At 52.0% G+C, this 13,331-nt stretch overlaps 1 protein-coding gene across 3 annotated transcripts in view; it reads right to left on the bottom strand.

The window, feature by feature from the left end:
• Window positions 1-13,331, bottom strand: part of NPRL3 (NPR3 like, GATOR1 complex subunit) — a 34,914-nt gene that overhangs the window by 17,683 nt on the left and 3,900 nt on the right. For 2 of the 3 annotated variants that reach the window (XM_061210348.1, XM_061210350.1), the window contains exons 2-4: window positions 12,751-12,820; window positions 5,929-6,058; window positions 4,957-5,031 (exon numbers count right to left, since the gene is read on the bottom strand). In XM_061210348.1, the coding sequence (XP_061066331.1) occupies window positions 4,957-5,031; window positions 5,929-6,058; window positions 12,751-12,820 (275 nt within the window). The remainder of the gene's footprint in view (window positions 1-4,956; window positions 5,032-5,928; window positions 6,059-12,750; window positions 12,821-13,331) is intronic. The other variant, XM_061210349.1, reaches the window with a different exon arrangement.

Consider the following 13,331-nt stretch of genomic DNA (forward strand, 5'->3'; position numbering starts at 1 on the left):
TAGCGCACGCACTCGGGGAGGACTCGCAGCAACACTCAGAGCCCCTCTCTGGGTGCCACCACTGTCCCCAGTCCCGGGTCCCCTCTAGGGCCTGTCCCAGCAACGTGGGCATGGAACGGCCGCCTGGACGGCAGCACAGATGGCTGCGTGGGGGTCCCCGGTGGGGAGGGAGGGGGAACACAGGCATTTCTAACAAGCAGAGAGAGGTGCCCATGCCCAGGGCCCCAGGCCAGGGCCATCCAGGAAGGCAGAAGACGTTCAGGCATCCACCTTGGGCATGACAGGGGCAGCCCAGTGGCGCAATGGAAGGCACAGATCCCATCAGTCACCTGCTGTGCGACCCCGGGTCACAGGCTCCCATCTGAGAAAGGAGAACAGTGGCCCCTCTCTGAGCAATCAGTCAACATGTCAAGTGCTCAGAACAGAGCAGAACCCCTGGCAGTGTCTGCGGTCACCAACGTGCCGCTGAGTGCTAGTGGACAGGACCGGCTGTGTGAGAATTTGGTCACACGGCCCATGTTACAACAAGGACACAGTGTGAGAAACAGAAGCACCAGGCCCACTGTTCAGTGAAGACCTGTCCTCAGAGTAAGCAGCTCTTCCTGAGACCCTGGCTAACAGAGAAGCAGGAGGCGCCAGGCCACCCCCTTCCCTCCGCGCCCATGCTCACTCTGGGACCTATCAGGGGCCACAGCCAGGCCAGGCGGGCGCATCCACCCAGGCCAAGGGTGGGGCAGGCAGCTGTGGGGTCTGTGAAGATGGTCCACGGAGCAGATAACCAGCCCACCGTGACTCAGCGCTCCAGGAGGCCGCCAAAACAGCTGAGTCATCCCGCGGGTGGAGGTGGGAGGAGGGGGAGGAGGGGGAGGAGTGGTGCCCACGATTAGAACCTCTGGTAGCCCCCGCTCCCGGTTATCTACAGGCAGGGCCCTGCGGTGAGTGTCCACAGCCAGGCTCCTGGGCCAGACCCTGACCTGACTCAGTAAACCCCTTCACCACCTGGAGCTGGAGACACTTTCTGAGCTCCTAGCAGACCCATGTTCGCAAACAGAGCACACCCCAGGCAGCACACCTGTGCGGGGACAGGGCTGAGGGCTGACTCCACACCGGGCCCACCTACAGGCAGCAGCCCTGCCCCATGCCCAGGACAGCCCCTCAAGTGTCCCCACAAGGTCACGGAACGGAGGGTCTGGGGTATAGGGTGTACACAACTGCCTCAAAACAAAATGTTTTGCTTTAGATTTTAGAGAAATCTGTGTAAAATTCCTCCCTGCAGCAAAGCAGAGAGAGGAGAATGACCTGGGCGCGTGGTTACTCCCTTGAAGAAGTAGCCCAGTCACACCTGAGGGCCTGACCCTCCATCACGCTCCTACTGGCTGGGGCACAATGGTGTCGCAAGTCAGGCATCCGGGGCCGCGCGCTCACACTCCGGGATGAGCGAGGATGGAGCGTGCCTGGGTGTCCCCACCGGCTGCACAGGCCAGGCTCGGCTCAGGGTGCCCACAGAGCCTGGGCTACGTGGGACCACAGTGAGAAAGCGACCACCCAGGACGTGCCAGCCCTGAATGGAGCTCTGAGAAACACCCACTCTCCCCGCACGCGACGTGAAGCAACAATGAAGTGTAGGGACTTGCCTGCAAGACTTTCTCACCCTGAAACTTGTACCCAAATCCAGTCAGGCCTTCAGAGCTAACGTTCAGCTTGCAGAAAACACACGGACATGGAGCAAGTCTGACTGCACACTGAGATGGGTCCGACCGTGGACCCTTCACGGGACAAAGGAGGGGAGAGTCAGAGACCTGGAGACACAACCCCCAAGCTTGTGTGGGCTGGCTTCTGGTTTTCACTCTGGTTCAGACAGGTCAACGGGAAAAAACGCTGTGGCAACTAGGGCGTGTTTCCATGGACCAGGTAGTAGTTGATACCAACTTACGGTGAGTTCTGTCAGGTATGGTATAAAATAGCTGTCCCCCCTTTTCCAGAGACGCCTTCTGAAGTATGTGGGGGTGAGCAGACATGAGGTCTGAGACTTGTCTTGAAATGCTTGAGCGATGGGGTTGGGGGCAGATGGAGCCAGGGTGCAAGGCAGCAGCTGTGGGATCTCAGAGACAGGTGTGCAAGGACCATCAATCTATTGTCACTAGCTCAGGGTTTGTTTAAAACTTTTCAAAGTAAAAGGGCGCACATTTTTTTTTTAGCGTGCACATTTTTATTTTTATTTTTTATTTTTTTTATTTTTTATTTTTTAAATTTATTTATTTATTTATTTTATTTATTTATTTTTGGCTGTGTTGGGTCTTCGTTTCTGTGCGAGGGCTTTCTCTAGTTGCGGCAAGCAGGGGCCACTCTTCATCGCGGTGCGCGGGCCTCTCACTGTCGCCGCCTCTCTTGTTGCAGAGCACAGACTCCAGACGCACAGGCTCAGTAGTTGTGGCTCACGGGCCCAGTTGCTCCGCGGCATGTGGGATCTTCCCAGACCAGGGCTCGAACCCGTGTCCCCTGCATTGGCAGGCAGATTCTCAACCACTGCGCCACCAGGGAAGCCCGCGTGCACATTTTTAAATGACTACAGAAAAGAAGAAAAAAACTGGTCCACCCTTTACGCTATTTTAAATTCCTCCCACTGTTCACCTCACGGCCTCTGTGCTCGGAAATCCTACACTGCCCTGTTCCCACTGCTTTAACCTGGCAGTGAGCTACCCACCAGCTCCAGGGTCTGGCTTCGACCCCATTTCTCATCTTCAGTGGCCACAGGACGTTCCAGTGTGTAAAACCACCACGCTGTCTAATCATTCCCCAACTACTGGATACCAGGATTATTTCCAGCCTACTTATTATAAAAATCTTCATACAACTTTAAAATCTGCCTGTTTTCTTGACTGCCATGTCCATGGGTGTCATACACTCCGCTATCACACCCTGCTCCCCAGAGATGAGGGCTTGCCAGCAACGTCCAGGGTGGGGCCGAGGCTGCTTCTCATGGCCCACCCCACAGGGCTATCAGTGCTGACAGGGGGACAGCACCGGTCATGGTTTTGGTTTGTCTGTCTTTAACTTGAATTCTCTTTATGGATGTTTGTATTACGTAATGATATAAGTAATAAAGGGACACTGTGAAAATGCAAACACTATGGCAGTGCACGAAGCAGAAAGTAAGAGTCTCCTCTCAGAACCTCGAGCCCCAGGGACAGCCACCAGGAACAGCTGACTTTGTTTTAACTTGCAGCTCTTTATTTATCAACAAGGTGGGCCAGTTTTAAGAATTAAGCTCCCTTCAGAAAGGAGAAAGCTCCATTTAGGAGCTTTTCCCTAGCATTATTTTGATTCTGAACTCTTCATTAAGATCTGTGGTCTCCACAACAGAAAAGCCTCAGTGGGAAAAACACTCTGAGACTAAGACGGCACCTGATAGGACAGGTTCCCTCCTGCTCAGGCTCCCCCCCACCACAGCAAAGGGTACAGAGCACATTGCTCCTTGTCACCAAGATCTAGCCACTTTCTCACTGACACTTCTGTACAAAAGCCGTCGTGCAGCTCACATGTGCCCAGCCAGAACGAACTACTGGATTCTTTGGTGAAAACTGATAGTGGGATATTTCTGAGGAATGCCATTATTTAACAGTACGGAATATACACATTTGCTAAATTTCAAAGTCCCTTCGTAACACTAGCCAGTCCTTACCCAGGGGTGCTTTTTATATTTATTTAGATCCCTTGTATTTTGACAGCTTTATTGAAAAGAAATTCCCTGTAACTAGTGAAAACACAACTTCAGACAGTGCTGGGAACTGCCGTAAGAAATAATTACGCTTAATTATAAAACAACAGAAAATAACAACTGTTGGCAAGGATGTAGAGAAATTGGAACCCTCGTACATGGCTGGTGGGGATGTAAAATGGTGCAGCTGCTGTGGGAAACAGCCTGGCAGCTCCTCAACAGGTTAAACATAGAGTCACCACGTGACCCAGCAACTCCACTCCTAGCTATCGACCCCAAGGGAAAGGAAAACCTGTCCACACAAAACTTGTACACAAATGTCCTTAACAGCATTGCTCTTATAGCCAAAAGGTGGAAACAACCCAAAAGTTCACCAGTAGATAAACAGATAAAGTACGGTCTATCATACAATGGAATATGATTGGGCCATAAAAAGGAATAAAGTACTGATATACATTATAACATGGATGATTCAATTAAAAGATTATTTTTAAAAAAACTAAAAATAATTTTAAAAAACCCACAAGGACCTGCTATATATCCCTACTGTATAGCAGTAGAGATATATATGTATATGTAGATATACATGTATATTCTTTTTCAGATTCTTTTCCATTACAGATTATTACAGTATACTGAAGATAGTTCGTATATATACCTGATTCACTTTGCTGTACACCTGAAACATTGTGAATCAACCACACTTCAATTAAAAAAAAAAAAAGATTTTAAAAACTGGATGAATCTCAAAATCATTATGTTAAGTGAAAGAAGCCAGACACCAAAGGTCACGTATTGTAGGATCCCTTTTATATGAAACATGCAGAACAGGTAAATCCACAGAAAGAGAAAACACATTGGTTGTTTCTGGGGGCTGGGGGAGGGGAGAGAATGAGGAATAACCGGTATCCTTTTGGGGCAACGAAAACTGGATAGTGGTGATGGTAACACAACATTGCTACCAGATGCCACCAAAATGTCTCTTTAAAATGGTTAAAATGGTAAATTTGATGTTATGTATATTTTACTTAAAAAAAAAAAAAAGAGGGAAACAATGAAGTTAGACTCTTCCAGCACCCCAGGAGGGCCAGTGCCGTGCCCACAGCGGTCTGAGCTCTAAGTCAACAACATGGTCACCAGAAACGAGCTCTGCCCTCCCACCCCCTCCCCACCGTCCTCCCCAACCCTCCTCCCCACCCCGCCTCCCTGATCTGCTCTTCAGCCATTTATACACTCACCCTCAGTGCAAATACCACATTAAAAAGAATCATGGTGGGAGCCTCCCTCTTCGGGGATGGATCTGTTTTGGAGACCTGTGAAAGAGGCACAGTTCTAGTGAATGAGAGCCACCACCTCCCAAGAAAAGCACTTAGAGCTATTACTTCAGGCAGGGAAAGTGTTCCAGAATGCAGCAGAACCAAAGAAAAACAGAGTCCTAGGCCTCTGACAAGCGACCAGCACCTTTGCACAGGCAAGTGCTGGCTGCATGGACAGACAGTCGCAGTGGAGAAAGGAGCAGGAAGGTGCTGAGACCCAAAGTGATGAGACTGTCCCAGTCACCTCGACTGAGCTGAGGTGCCCAGAGGAGAAAAGGTGGAGAGGTGCTCAAGCGGATGGAGTGCTCCCTGCCCAGACCCTCCCTTCCCCACGCCAACCCCCGTGCCCACTTGAGTCCTCCCAGGCAGTACAAGTACTCAGGACAATGCTCCCACCCAGGAGAGACAGGGCTGCCACTGGGGCACCCAGCCAGCCCAGGGCCCAAACACCAAGCTGCCTACAAGTGTTGCCACCAGAGGGCAGAGGAGTCCCTGGGCCGTCTCAATCAGGCCTGTCAGAGAGGGTATGGCACAACAGTAAGAGCTAAATTAATAACAATATTGGCTATGATATCACTTTATAAGTAAGAAGAAATGCTTGTACTACTTTATATAAAGTTCAAGAATCTGACAAACGCTGCTGATCTCATTCTCTTGGCCTCCCCCCAGAAACCGGCATTGTATCTACAAAGTAGAAGGCCACAGTCAGGAGAAAGGCTGGATGCAAACAGCAAAAGCTAAGGGCAGGGGCTGAGACACCAGGGCAAGGATGCCTGTGTCCTTCTCTGCCAGACCCTCAGGGCCCAGGAGGAGGTGCAGTTAGGCAAGCACCTGATGGGGTCTGCTGCACGGGGCTGCCTTCTACAGGCCTGCGTCAGCCCAGGGAGGGCGTACCTGGCCCAGCGCGTGCTGCAGCAGCGTCGGGTGCCCAACAAAACGCACGTTATCGATCTTCAGTTCAAACTTCTGCCCACACATTTCAGACTTGGTTGCCAAAATTGTTGCCAGAATGACATCTGAAAACCTTAAAATTAAAAAAAGGTAGAGTGGAAAAGAGTTAACCAAGTGCCACAGCACCAAGCCTGTTGCCCCAGGGGTGGGGGGCAGCTGCGCGCAGGGTGGCTCTGCCCCCACCACTGACCTGGAAGCTTCTGACAGTCTCCCTTCTTTTTTTTGGACATTGGAGATTTTTCCTCTATTTTTTATTTATTTACTTTTTGATGTAGACCATTTTCAAAGTCTTTATTGAATTTGTTACAATATTACTTCTGTTTTATGTTTTTGGTTTTTTGGCCCCAAGGCATGTGGGATCTTAGCTCCCCGACCAGGGATCGAACCCGCACCCCCTGCATTGGAAGGCGAAGTCTTAACCACTGGACCGCCAGGAAGTCCCTATTTTTAAATTTATTTTTGGCTGCATTGGGTCTTCGTTGCTGTGCGTGGCCTTTCTCTAGTTGTGGCGAGTCGGGGCCACTCCTCGTCACAGTGCGTGGGCTTCTCATTGCAGTGGCCTCTCCTGTTGCGGAGCACCGCCCTAGGTGCGCAGCCTTCAGTAGTTGCAGCACGCGGGCTCAGCAGTTGTGGCACGCGGGCCCTAGAGCGCAAGCTCAGTAGTTGTGGTTCACGGGCTTAGTTGCTCCGCGGCATATGGGATCTTCCCGGACCAGGGACCGAACACATGTCCCCCGCATTGGCAGGCGGATTCTCAACAACTGCGCCACCAGGGAAGTCCCCTGACAGTCTCCCTTCTGAAGCAATCCCCAAGACTAGGGTCGCAAAGTCACCAGAACTACAAGGCGGAAGGTGCGTGCTGCCACCCTGGCCCCTGCCCGCCTGGGAAGGCAGGAGGAACAAGGCACCTGCCCGGAGAGGAGGAAGCTGCGGGAGCCTGCGTGGCTTGTCAGGCTGGGGGCCTCCCCCACCGGCCCAGGTGTGCTGGGCTGCTCCCCTCAGCCCCCGGGACCCCCACCCCTCAGTGCTGTGCGAAGGCCGAGAGGAAGCACGAATTGCAGCATATGGATCACTCTCCTCACAGCTCGGCTGCCTGTCCCTTCCCTTACCCTCAACACTTAAACCTTCCAGTTTTTATTAGGGAAGAAAGGTTCCAGACGCACTAGATGCGCAGACCCACTGACTGACATGGACGGAGGGATGGACAGGGCTGGACACCACGGAGGAGGAATGACTGGGTGCAGGTAAGAGCAGATTTGGATATGATCCCTGTAAAACTGTCCCTTTTCCAGGCTCTTCTGCACCTTTAGGTCTCCTTCCTGCCCGGGGGGGATCAGATAAGGGAAAGTCACTGCAGGGAGGAGAGGACAGTGCAGACTCTTATCTCAGAGCCCAGGCTCCGGGCCTCGACTCTGGAAACCGTGTCTAACCTGGAGCCAGAAGGCAGACAAGTCCTGTGCTCATTTCTCCACCTGGGGAAAGCATCTCCATCACGCAGGTCGGAAGACAGGTTGTGCTGGGAGGGGCTCCAGCCTCCCTGGGGCCGCATTCTGTCCTAAAGAGCCCATCAAGGACAAACACTCAGCGTTGAGTCCTGGGCCTTCCAGAGGAGCTGTGGTGAACGGGCACCACACCAGATACTTCTCTCCAGGAGGCCCTTGCTCTGGGGGAAGGGAAGCACTTCACACCAGAACCCTCGCCTTCAGAGAAGGGAAGGGTGCTGCACACTGCTGCAACTCCAAAACAGCAAACACCTCCAGGATAAACGGATCTAGGAGAGGGGCCACTCGCTCCTGGCTCCTCGCACACTGCAGGGCTCACCAACCGATGCAGGAGTGACTCGGAGCCACCTGCAACAAGGGCCTGGCTACGCTCGACCAGCACCGAGCAAGACAAAGCACGGGACTTCCCAAGCCTCTCCCCGCCAGCGGGTGGGGAGCCTGGGGTGGGGTCACGCTGGTATCCAGCCTTCCTCCAGGATTGACGTGGTCTTCTAGGCGTCCTAAGTCACCCTGTGGCCCCCAAACAAACCAGATGCAGAGGGTCTGTCAGAATGGGCTGCCGTTCCACTTGCACAGTCTGGGCTGCAGTCAGACCTTCCGACACCGATACCATCAAAGACATTCTGGGACACGCGGCCCCCACAGCCGGAGCCCTTGGCCTCCCCTGTGGGTGTCTCGCCCTGCAATACTGCTCTCTGGAGTGATTAAACCAGAGATGGAATATTCCAGTGTCTTAGACCGGAATCGTTACATGCTTTCTCCAAAAGCCCCCAATGGCTCACTCTGCCCTGGAAGCTGCGTCTGGGGGCCCGGTTAGGGTGACGGACGGCCCAGGGTGGTGGAACCTAACAAACACTGCTGCCCTAGTGCCTGACCCAGTGCCAACACTACCCGCCCTATCTGAACAAACACCTCCCTCTACTCTGCCACCCACTGACTCAGGACACACCAATTAACAGATAGAAAAACAACCTCCCGCCACCCCAGAGACGTCACTTTTTACCGTGATATCCAAAAATCTCTACCGAAAACCTCTGCTCTGCCACGAAGAGCCTCAGATGGGCCTGAGCCCTGGCCCTCAGCCACCATTCCAGGAACCTAAGTTAGCCGGGCTGTGGGATGGGGCCTGAGATTCAGAGGCAAGAAGTGGTGGCCTAGTTCACAACTATAAATGTCCAAATCCAAAGGCCAAACAGAAAGCGCTTTCCCTACTTGGGCCCAGAGAGGCTGGGGTCTGTGAAGGCAGCCAACCAGAAAGCCAGGTGCTGCTCAAGTTAAAAGCCACACTGCCCTAAGTGGCCACTCAGGGAGGTCCCTCTGCTGTCTGGCCACTCTGCTTGTCTGAGCAAGTCTGGTTCACAGAGAAATCCACTCACCAGAGCTTAATATTACACACTGATGACAGAAAAAACACTTGAGTGGCTTTATACTTTATACAGCATCTGCTGACATAACATGCACAAAGACAGAGTTATGTCCCTCATGACATAACTGCCATAAATAGCAAATTGAAACAAAAACAAGTGTCAATGTTTGTTTGTTTGTTTGTTTTGGCCGCGCCACATGCCTTGCGGGGTCTTAGTTCCCTGACCAGGGAATTGAACCTGGGCCCTGGTAGTGAAAGCACCAAGTCCTAACCACTGGACCGCCAGGGAATTCCCTCAATATTTGTTTGTTGTTTCCAAAATTTAGAAAAATACTTTTCCCTTGTTTTGATGGTGAAAGGCCTGGTAAATATATTGTAACACAATAAAATCGCTGCTACAAAAACTAACATTCCTGTAATAATTTAGAGATTAAGAAAGAAAACACATTTAGAAAGATGAATCAGCCCAGCTGGAAGACAAGCCAAGACCTTCCATTCCTGCTAAGACACTTGGGAACAGGGTTTGTTCTCTGACCTGGCCAAAAAAAGAAGGGACAGCACGGAAGAGAGCTTGGCTCTGCCCCCTCCCATTCTGGGGGCTCCCAGATGCTCTGTGCACCTCCAACACCCAGGGGGTACACACTGTCGGGGATGTATCCTTGCCTCCCAGAAAAGTGTCATATAAACCCCATGGGAACATTTTTGCCTCTAATGGGCACACACAACAGCATCCAAGCCCAAGCATCACATGGAACACTCAGCCCTTGGTAGAGACCCCCACTAAGCCCCTCTGATAAAATGAAGGCAAGGAGCAATGATCAAGGGTCTCTCTGGGGGGCAGCAGGCGGGTGAGACAAGCAAACCTGCTCCTGCTTGCCAACCACCCTCCCAGGGCACGGTGTCTGCCTGGAGGAGGGGGCATTTGTGTGCATGCCTAGTCCCAGAAGTCCCTGGTGCCAGCCAACCCTGTCTTGGCACTCAGGTACAGAGAACCAGCTAACTAAGTCCAGGGGGAGAAAGGGCAGGGGCTGTGGAAAGCCTGGGCACTCACGGGGCACAGGGCAGTGAGCCTGTGTGCCCGTCAGTCCTTCTCCAACACTGAGGGAAATCAGGAGTCCAGCACAACCACAGGAGAAGGCGGCAGGAACTGAGACAGAAGGATGGTGGAGAACCCTTGGCCTTACCCTGCAGCCAACCGCCCATCGCCTGGAGGACACGGCTCGCTGAGACGGGAACAGAACCATCGAGACCAAACAAGAACACAACGACTCTAAAAATCATGAAGAGTTACGAGGTCGTGATCAACACAGTGCTAAGGTCTGGCAGAAGTACCACCACTTACATTAACTACTGAAGTCAAGGCTAAGCCACTTTGCCACACAAGCAAGGACAGACACTCCCCACGTGGAAGACGTACTGCACAGTCTTTCCACCAACGCTGCAATCCTCACGTGTGAACCCAGGCCAGGCAAGAATGAGTCAGTTCCCAGAAGCAAGAGCAAGGCCAGAGGACCCCAGTCAGAGCCCAGCACCACACGCACTAGCTAGACGCCTGGGCACAAGTGTTCAATCTTCTGACCAAACCGTCTCAACAAGATCAAATGAGGTCCCACAGGTGGAAGCCTCACGAAAACCGCAGCGCGCTGGTGAGTATCTCAGCCCCAATTCCCGAGGTCCTGTGGCCACCTGCAGAGCTGACCTCCCTGACAGGAAGACCGCACCTTTTCTAAGCTTGACCTTCAGGCCATAGAAAAAACAGACAATAACCATTTTCTTCTCTCCCTAGTGAATTCTAGAAAAGGGTTAAAAAAATTGTGATGGTCAATTCCTGTACCCTGAAACACATCATGATGATGATTCATCTTATAAAACTAGCCCGTGCTCTAAGGCAGTGCAGCCAACAGAGCTTTCTACACGATGGAAAGACACTAAACCTGCGCCTTCCAACACAGTGGCAGCTGGTCACGTGTGGCCACTGAGCACCTGAAATGTGGTCAGTGCAACTGAGGAACTCAATTTCTTTCTTTCTTTTCTGGCCACACCGCACAGCTTGCGGGATCTTAGTTCCCCAACCAGGGATCGAACCCACGCCCTCGGCAGTAAGAGCGCAGAGTCCTAACCACTGGACTGCCAGGGAAGTCCCAGTTTCTAATTTTATTTAATTTCAGTCCACCTCATTTTAAACGGCCACCCGGGCCAGGGAGGACAGCCCTGGGCAGCGCAGCTCTGCGTCCTCCCTCCCCTAAGGCCGGCCATCACCACATGCAGAGGCGACCCATCAGGCCTATTAACGTGCCTCTGACCTGGCAAACTGACAAGCAGGAACGTTCCACCGGCTGCAGAAGAAAAAGCACCTCTGAAAATGACAACTAAGGAAAATGGAGAATGGGTGTGAGGCACCGTCACTGCGTGGCTCCGGGAAGATGTCTGGGCTGGGACAGGGCCCCCCGGGTGCCAGGGCAAGAGCAGGAGCTTGGCAGGTCTGTAGGACAAAATGCAGCCGGGCCCCTGGGGGTACTGACCTGCACCTCTGCAGGTGTGGGGTGGGGAGTGGGATCACCAGGTGCTACAATGTGTTGAAATGACCAAATAGAGGCATTCTTCAGTTTAATGAACGTCTAAAGAGACCAGCTTGTTCTCCTTAGGGAACAAGGATGTCTGGGGTCCCGAAAGACCCACAATGTCTTATTCCCTTCCCCTGGTTTCCTCTCTTCATTATGCTAAATACAGAATGAATTCCCCAGAAAACATCCTCATGGTCATTTTATTACAATCCTCTGAAAAGTAACTGCAGCAATTAGGTGTTGTCAGTCCTCCTCACAGACTGTTCCAAGAACTCTTTCTGAGCCTTCAGCAGCCTGAGCCTCACGTCACGGAGCAGGCAGGTGGCCAGCCCTGCTCTGAACTCTCCATGACACAGGTGGGGGACAAAATGCACTCAGGGGGTGTGCAGGGGCAAAAGCTTTCTATGTGCCTCACAAACAAGAGTTTGTTCCCTGCTGCCATCTTTAAAGGACACGACATCCACAGGCCTCTAAGTCAAGCAGGAACACCCACGGGATATCCAGCAGCACCCCCCACCACTGGTCCCTCTTCCAGAACCCACTCCCCTCAGAGATAGTCACTGGTCATGCCAGAGGCCCCTGACATCCTTACACAAAGGGATACAAACCACTCTTGGAAGTACACAGCGCTATGGCAGGCGTGGTGCCGTGTCAGAGAACTGAGGGAAACCGTACTAACACACTGCATGGCGAGGGCCCAGCGTGGGGACCTCAGCGACTTTCCCACAGACATTACCTCACGCAGGACTGGCAATTTACAATCTTTTCTCCTTCATCTGGGCCTGAGTTACCATTCATTAAGCTTTAAAATGAATATAAGAAGGCAGAAGTTGTCATTTCTCAAGGTTGCCACCCAGAAAGCACTTCCCAGAGAGAAGAGGGGTAGCACGCACAGGAAAGAACAGGACCTGCCTTTCATCCGGGCCCTAAAAAGCAAGGGTCACAACAGCCCTGGCTCTCAGGCCACCTCACCACCTGGACAGGCTGTGCTGCACCTAAGCACCTACATTTGACCTCTGGACATGTGCTTGACGACTAGGGTCTGAGGACAACACCGGGATCTGCCGTCCTGCATGTTCCTCTAATGGGAGATAAACGTCCTGCAGGGACACGGCCTCATCTGTTCTCCAACCTGCCCTACCAACCACACAGCCCACAGCAGGACCATGAAACCGAATTATGCAGAAAGCCAGAGACTGGCAACACAATCCCCACCTCTGTCTGCCTGAAACACCCACCAAGTGGAAAAGAGAACACGGGGTTCCTCAGGGGAGAAAACATCTGGGTCAATGGGAGGACCAGTCCTGCCACGGAGTGACTGCAGAGCCCGTACCTGGAGTCGCCGTCCTGGTCCTCGGCATGCTCTCTGGTGCTGTTGACAGCGTATCTGCTACGAGGCTTACCTGAGTGAAGGCAAAAAGGGGAGAATAGCTAAGAAAACAGGATCCATCCACATACAGTAAGGTTGTTGAACCATTAAAAGTGATGGCTTCTGCTCTTGGATTGGAAGAATTAATATTGTTAAAATGGCCATACTGCTCAATTTAATGCAATCTCTATCAAATTACCCATGATATTTTTCACAGAACTAGAACATATAATCCTAAAATTTATATGGAACCATAAAAGACCCAGAATTGCCAAAGCAATCCTGAGGAAAAAGAACGGAGCTGGAGGCATAACCCTCCCAGACTTCAGACAATACTACAAAGCTACAGTAATCAAAACAGCATGGTACTGGGACTTCCCTGGCGGTCCAGTGGTTAAGACTCCGTGCTTCCACTGCAGGGGGTGTGGGTTCAATCCCTGGTCGGGGAACTCAGATCCCGCATGTCACGTGGCATGGCCACAAAAAAATAAAAAAAGTTTTAAATTATAGTTTCCAAGAAGTTGTGATAACATGGGAAATGCTCT

This window comes from Eubalaena glacialis, chromosome 13 (genome assembly GCF_028564815.1).
Source record: "Eubalaena glacialis isolate mEubGla1 chromosome 13, mEubGla1.1.hap2.+ XY, whole genome shotgun sequence".
In the NCBI taxonomy this organism is placed as follows: Eukaryota; Metazoa; Chordata; class Mammalia; order Artiodactyla; family Balaenidae; genus Eubalaena; species Eubalaena glacialis.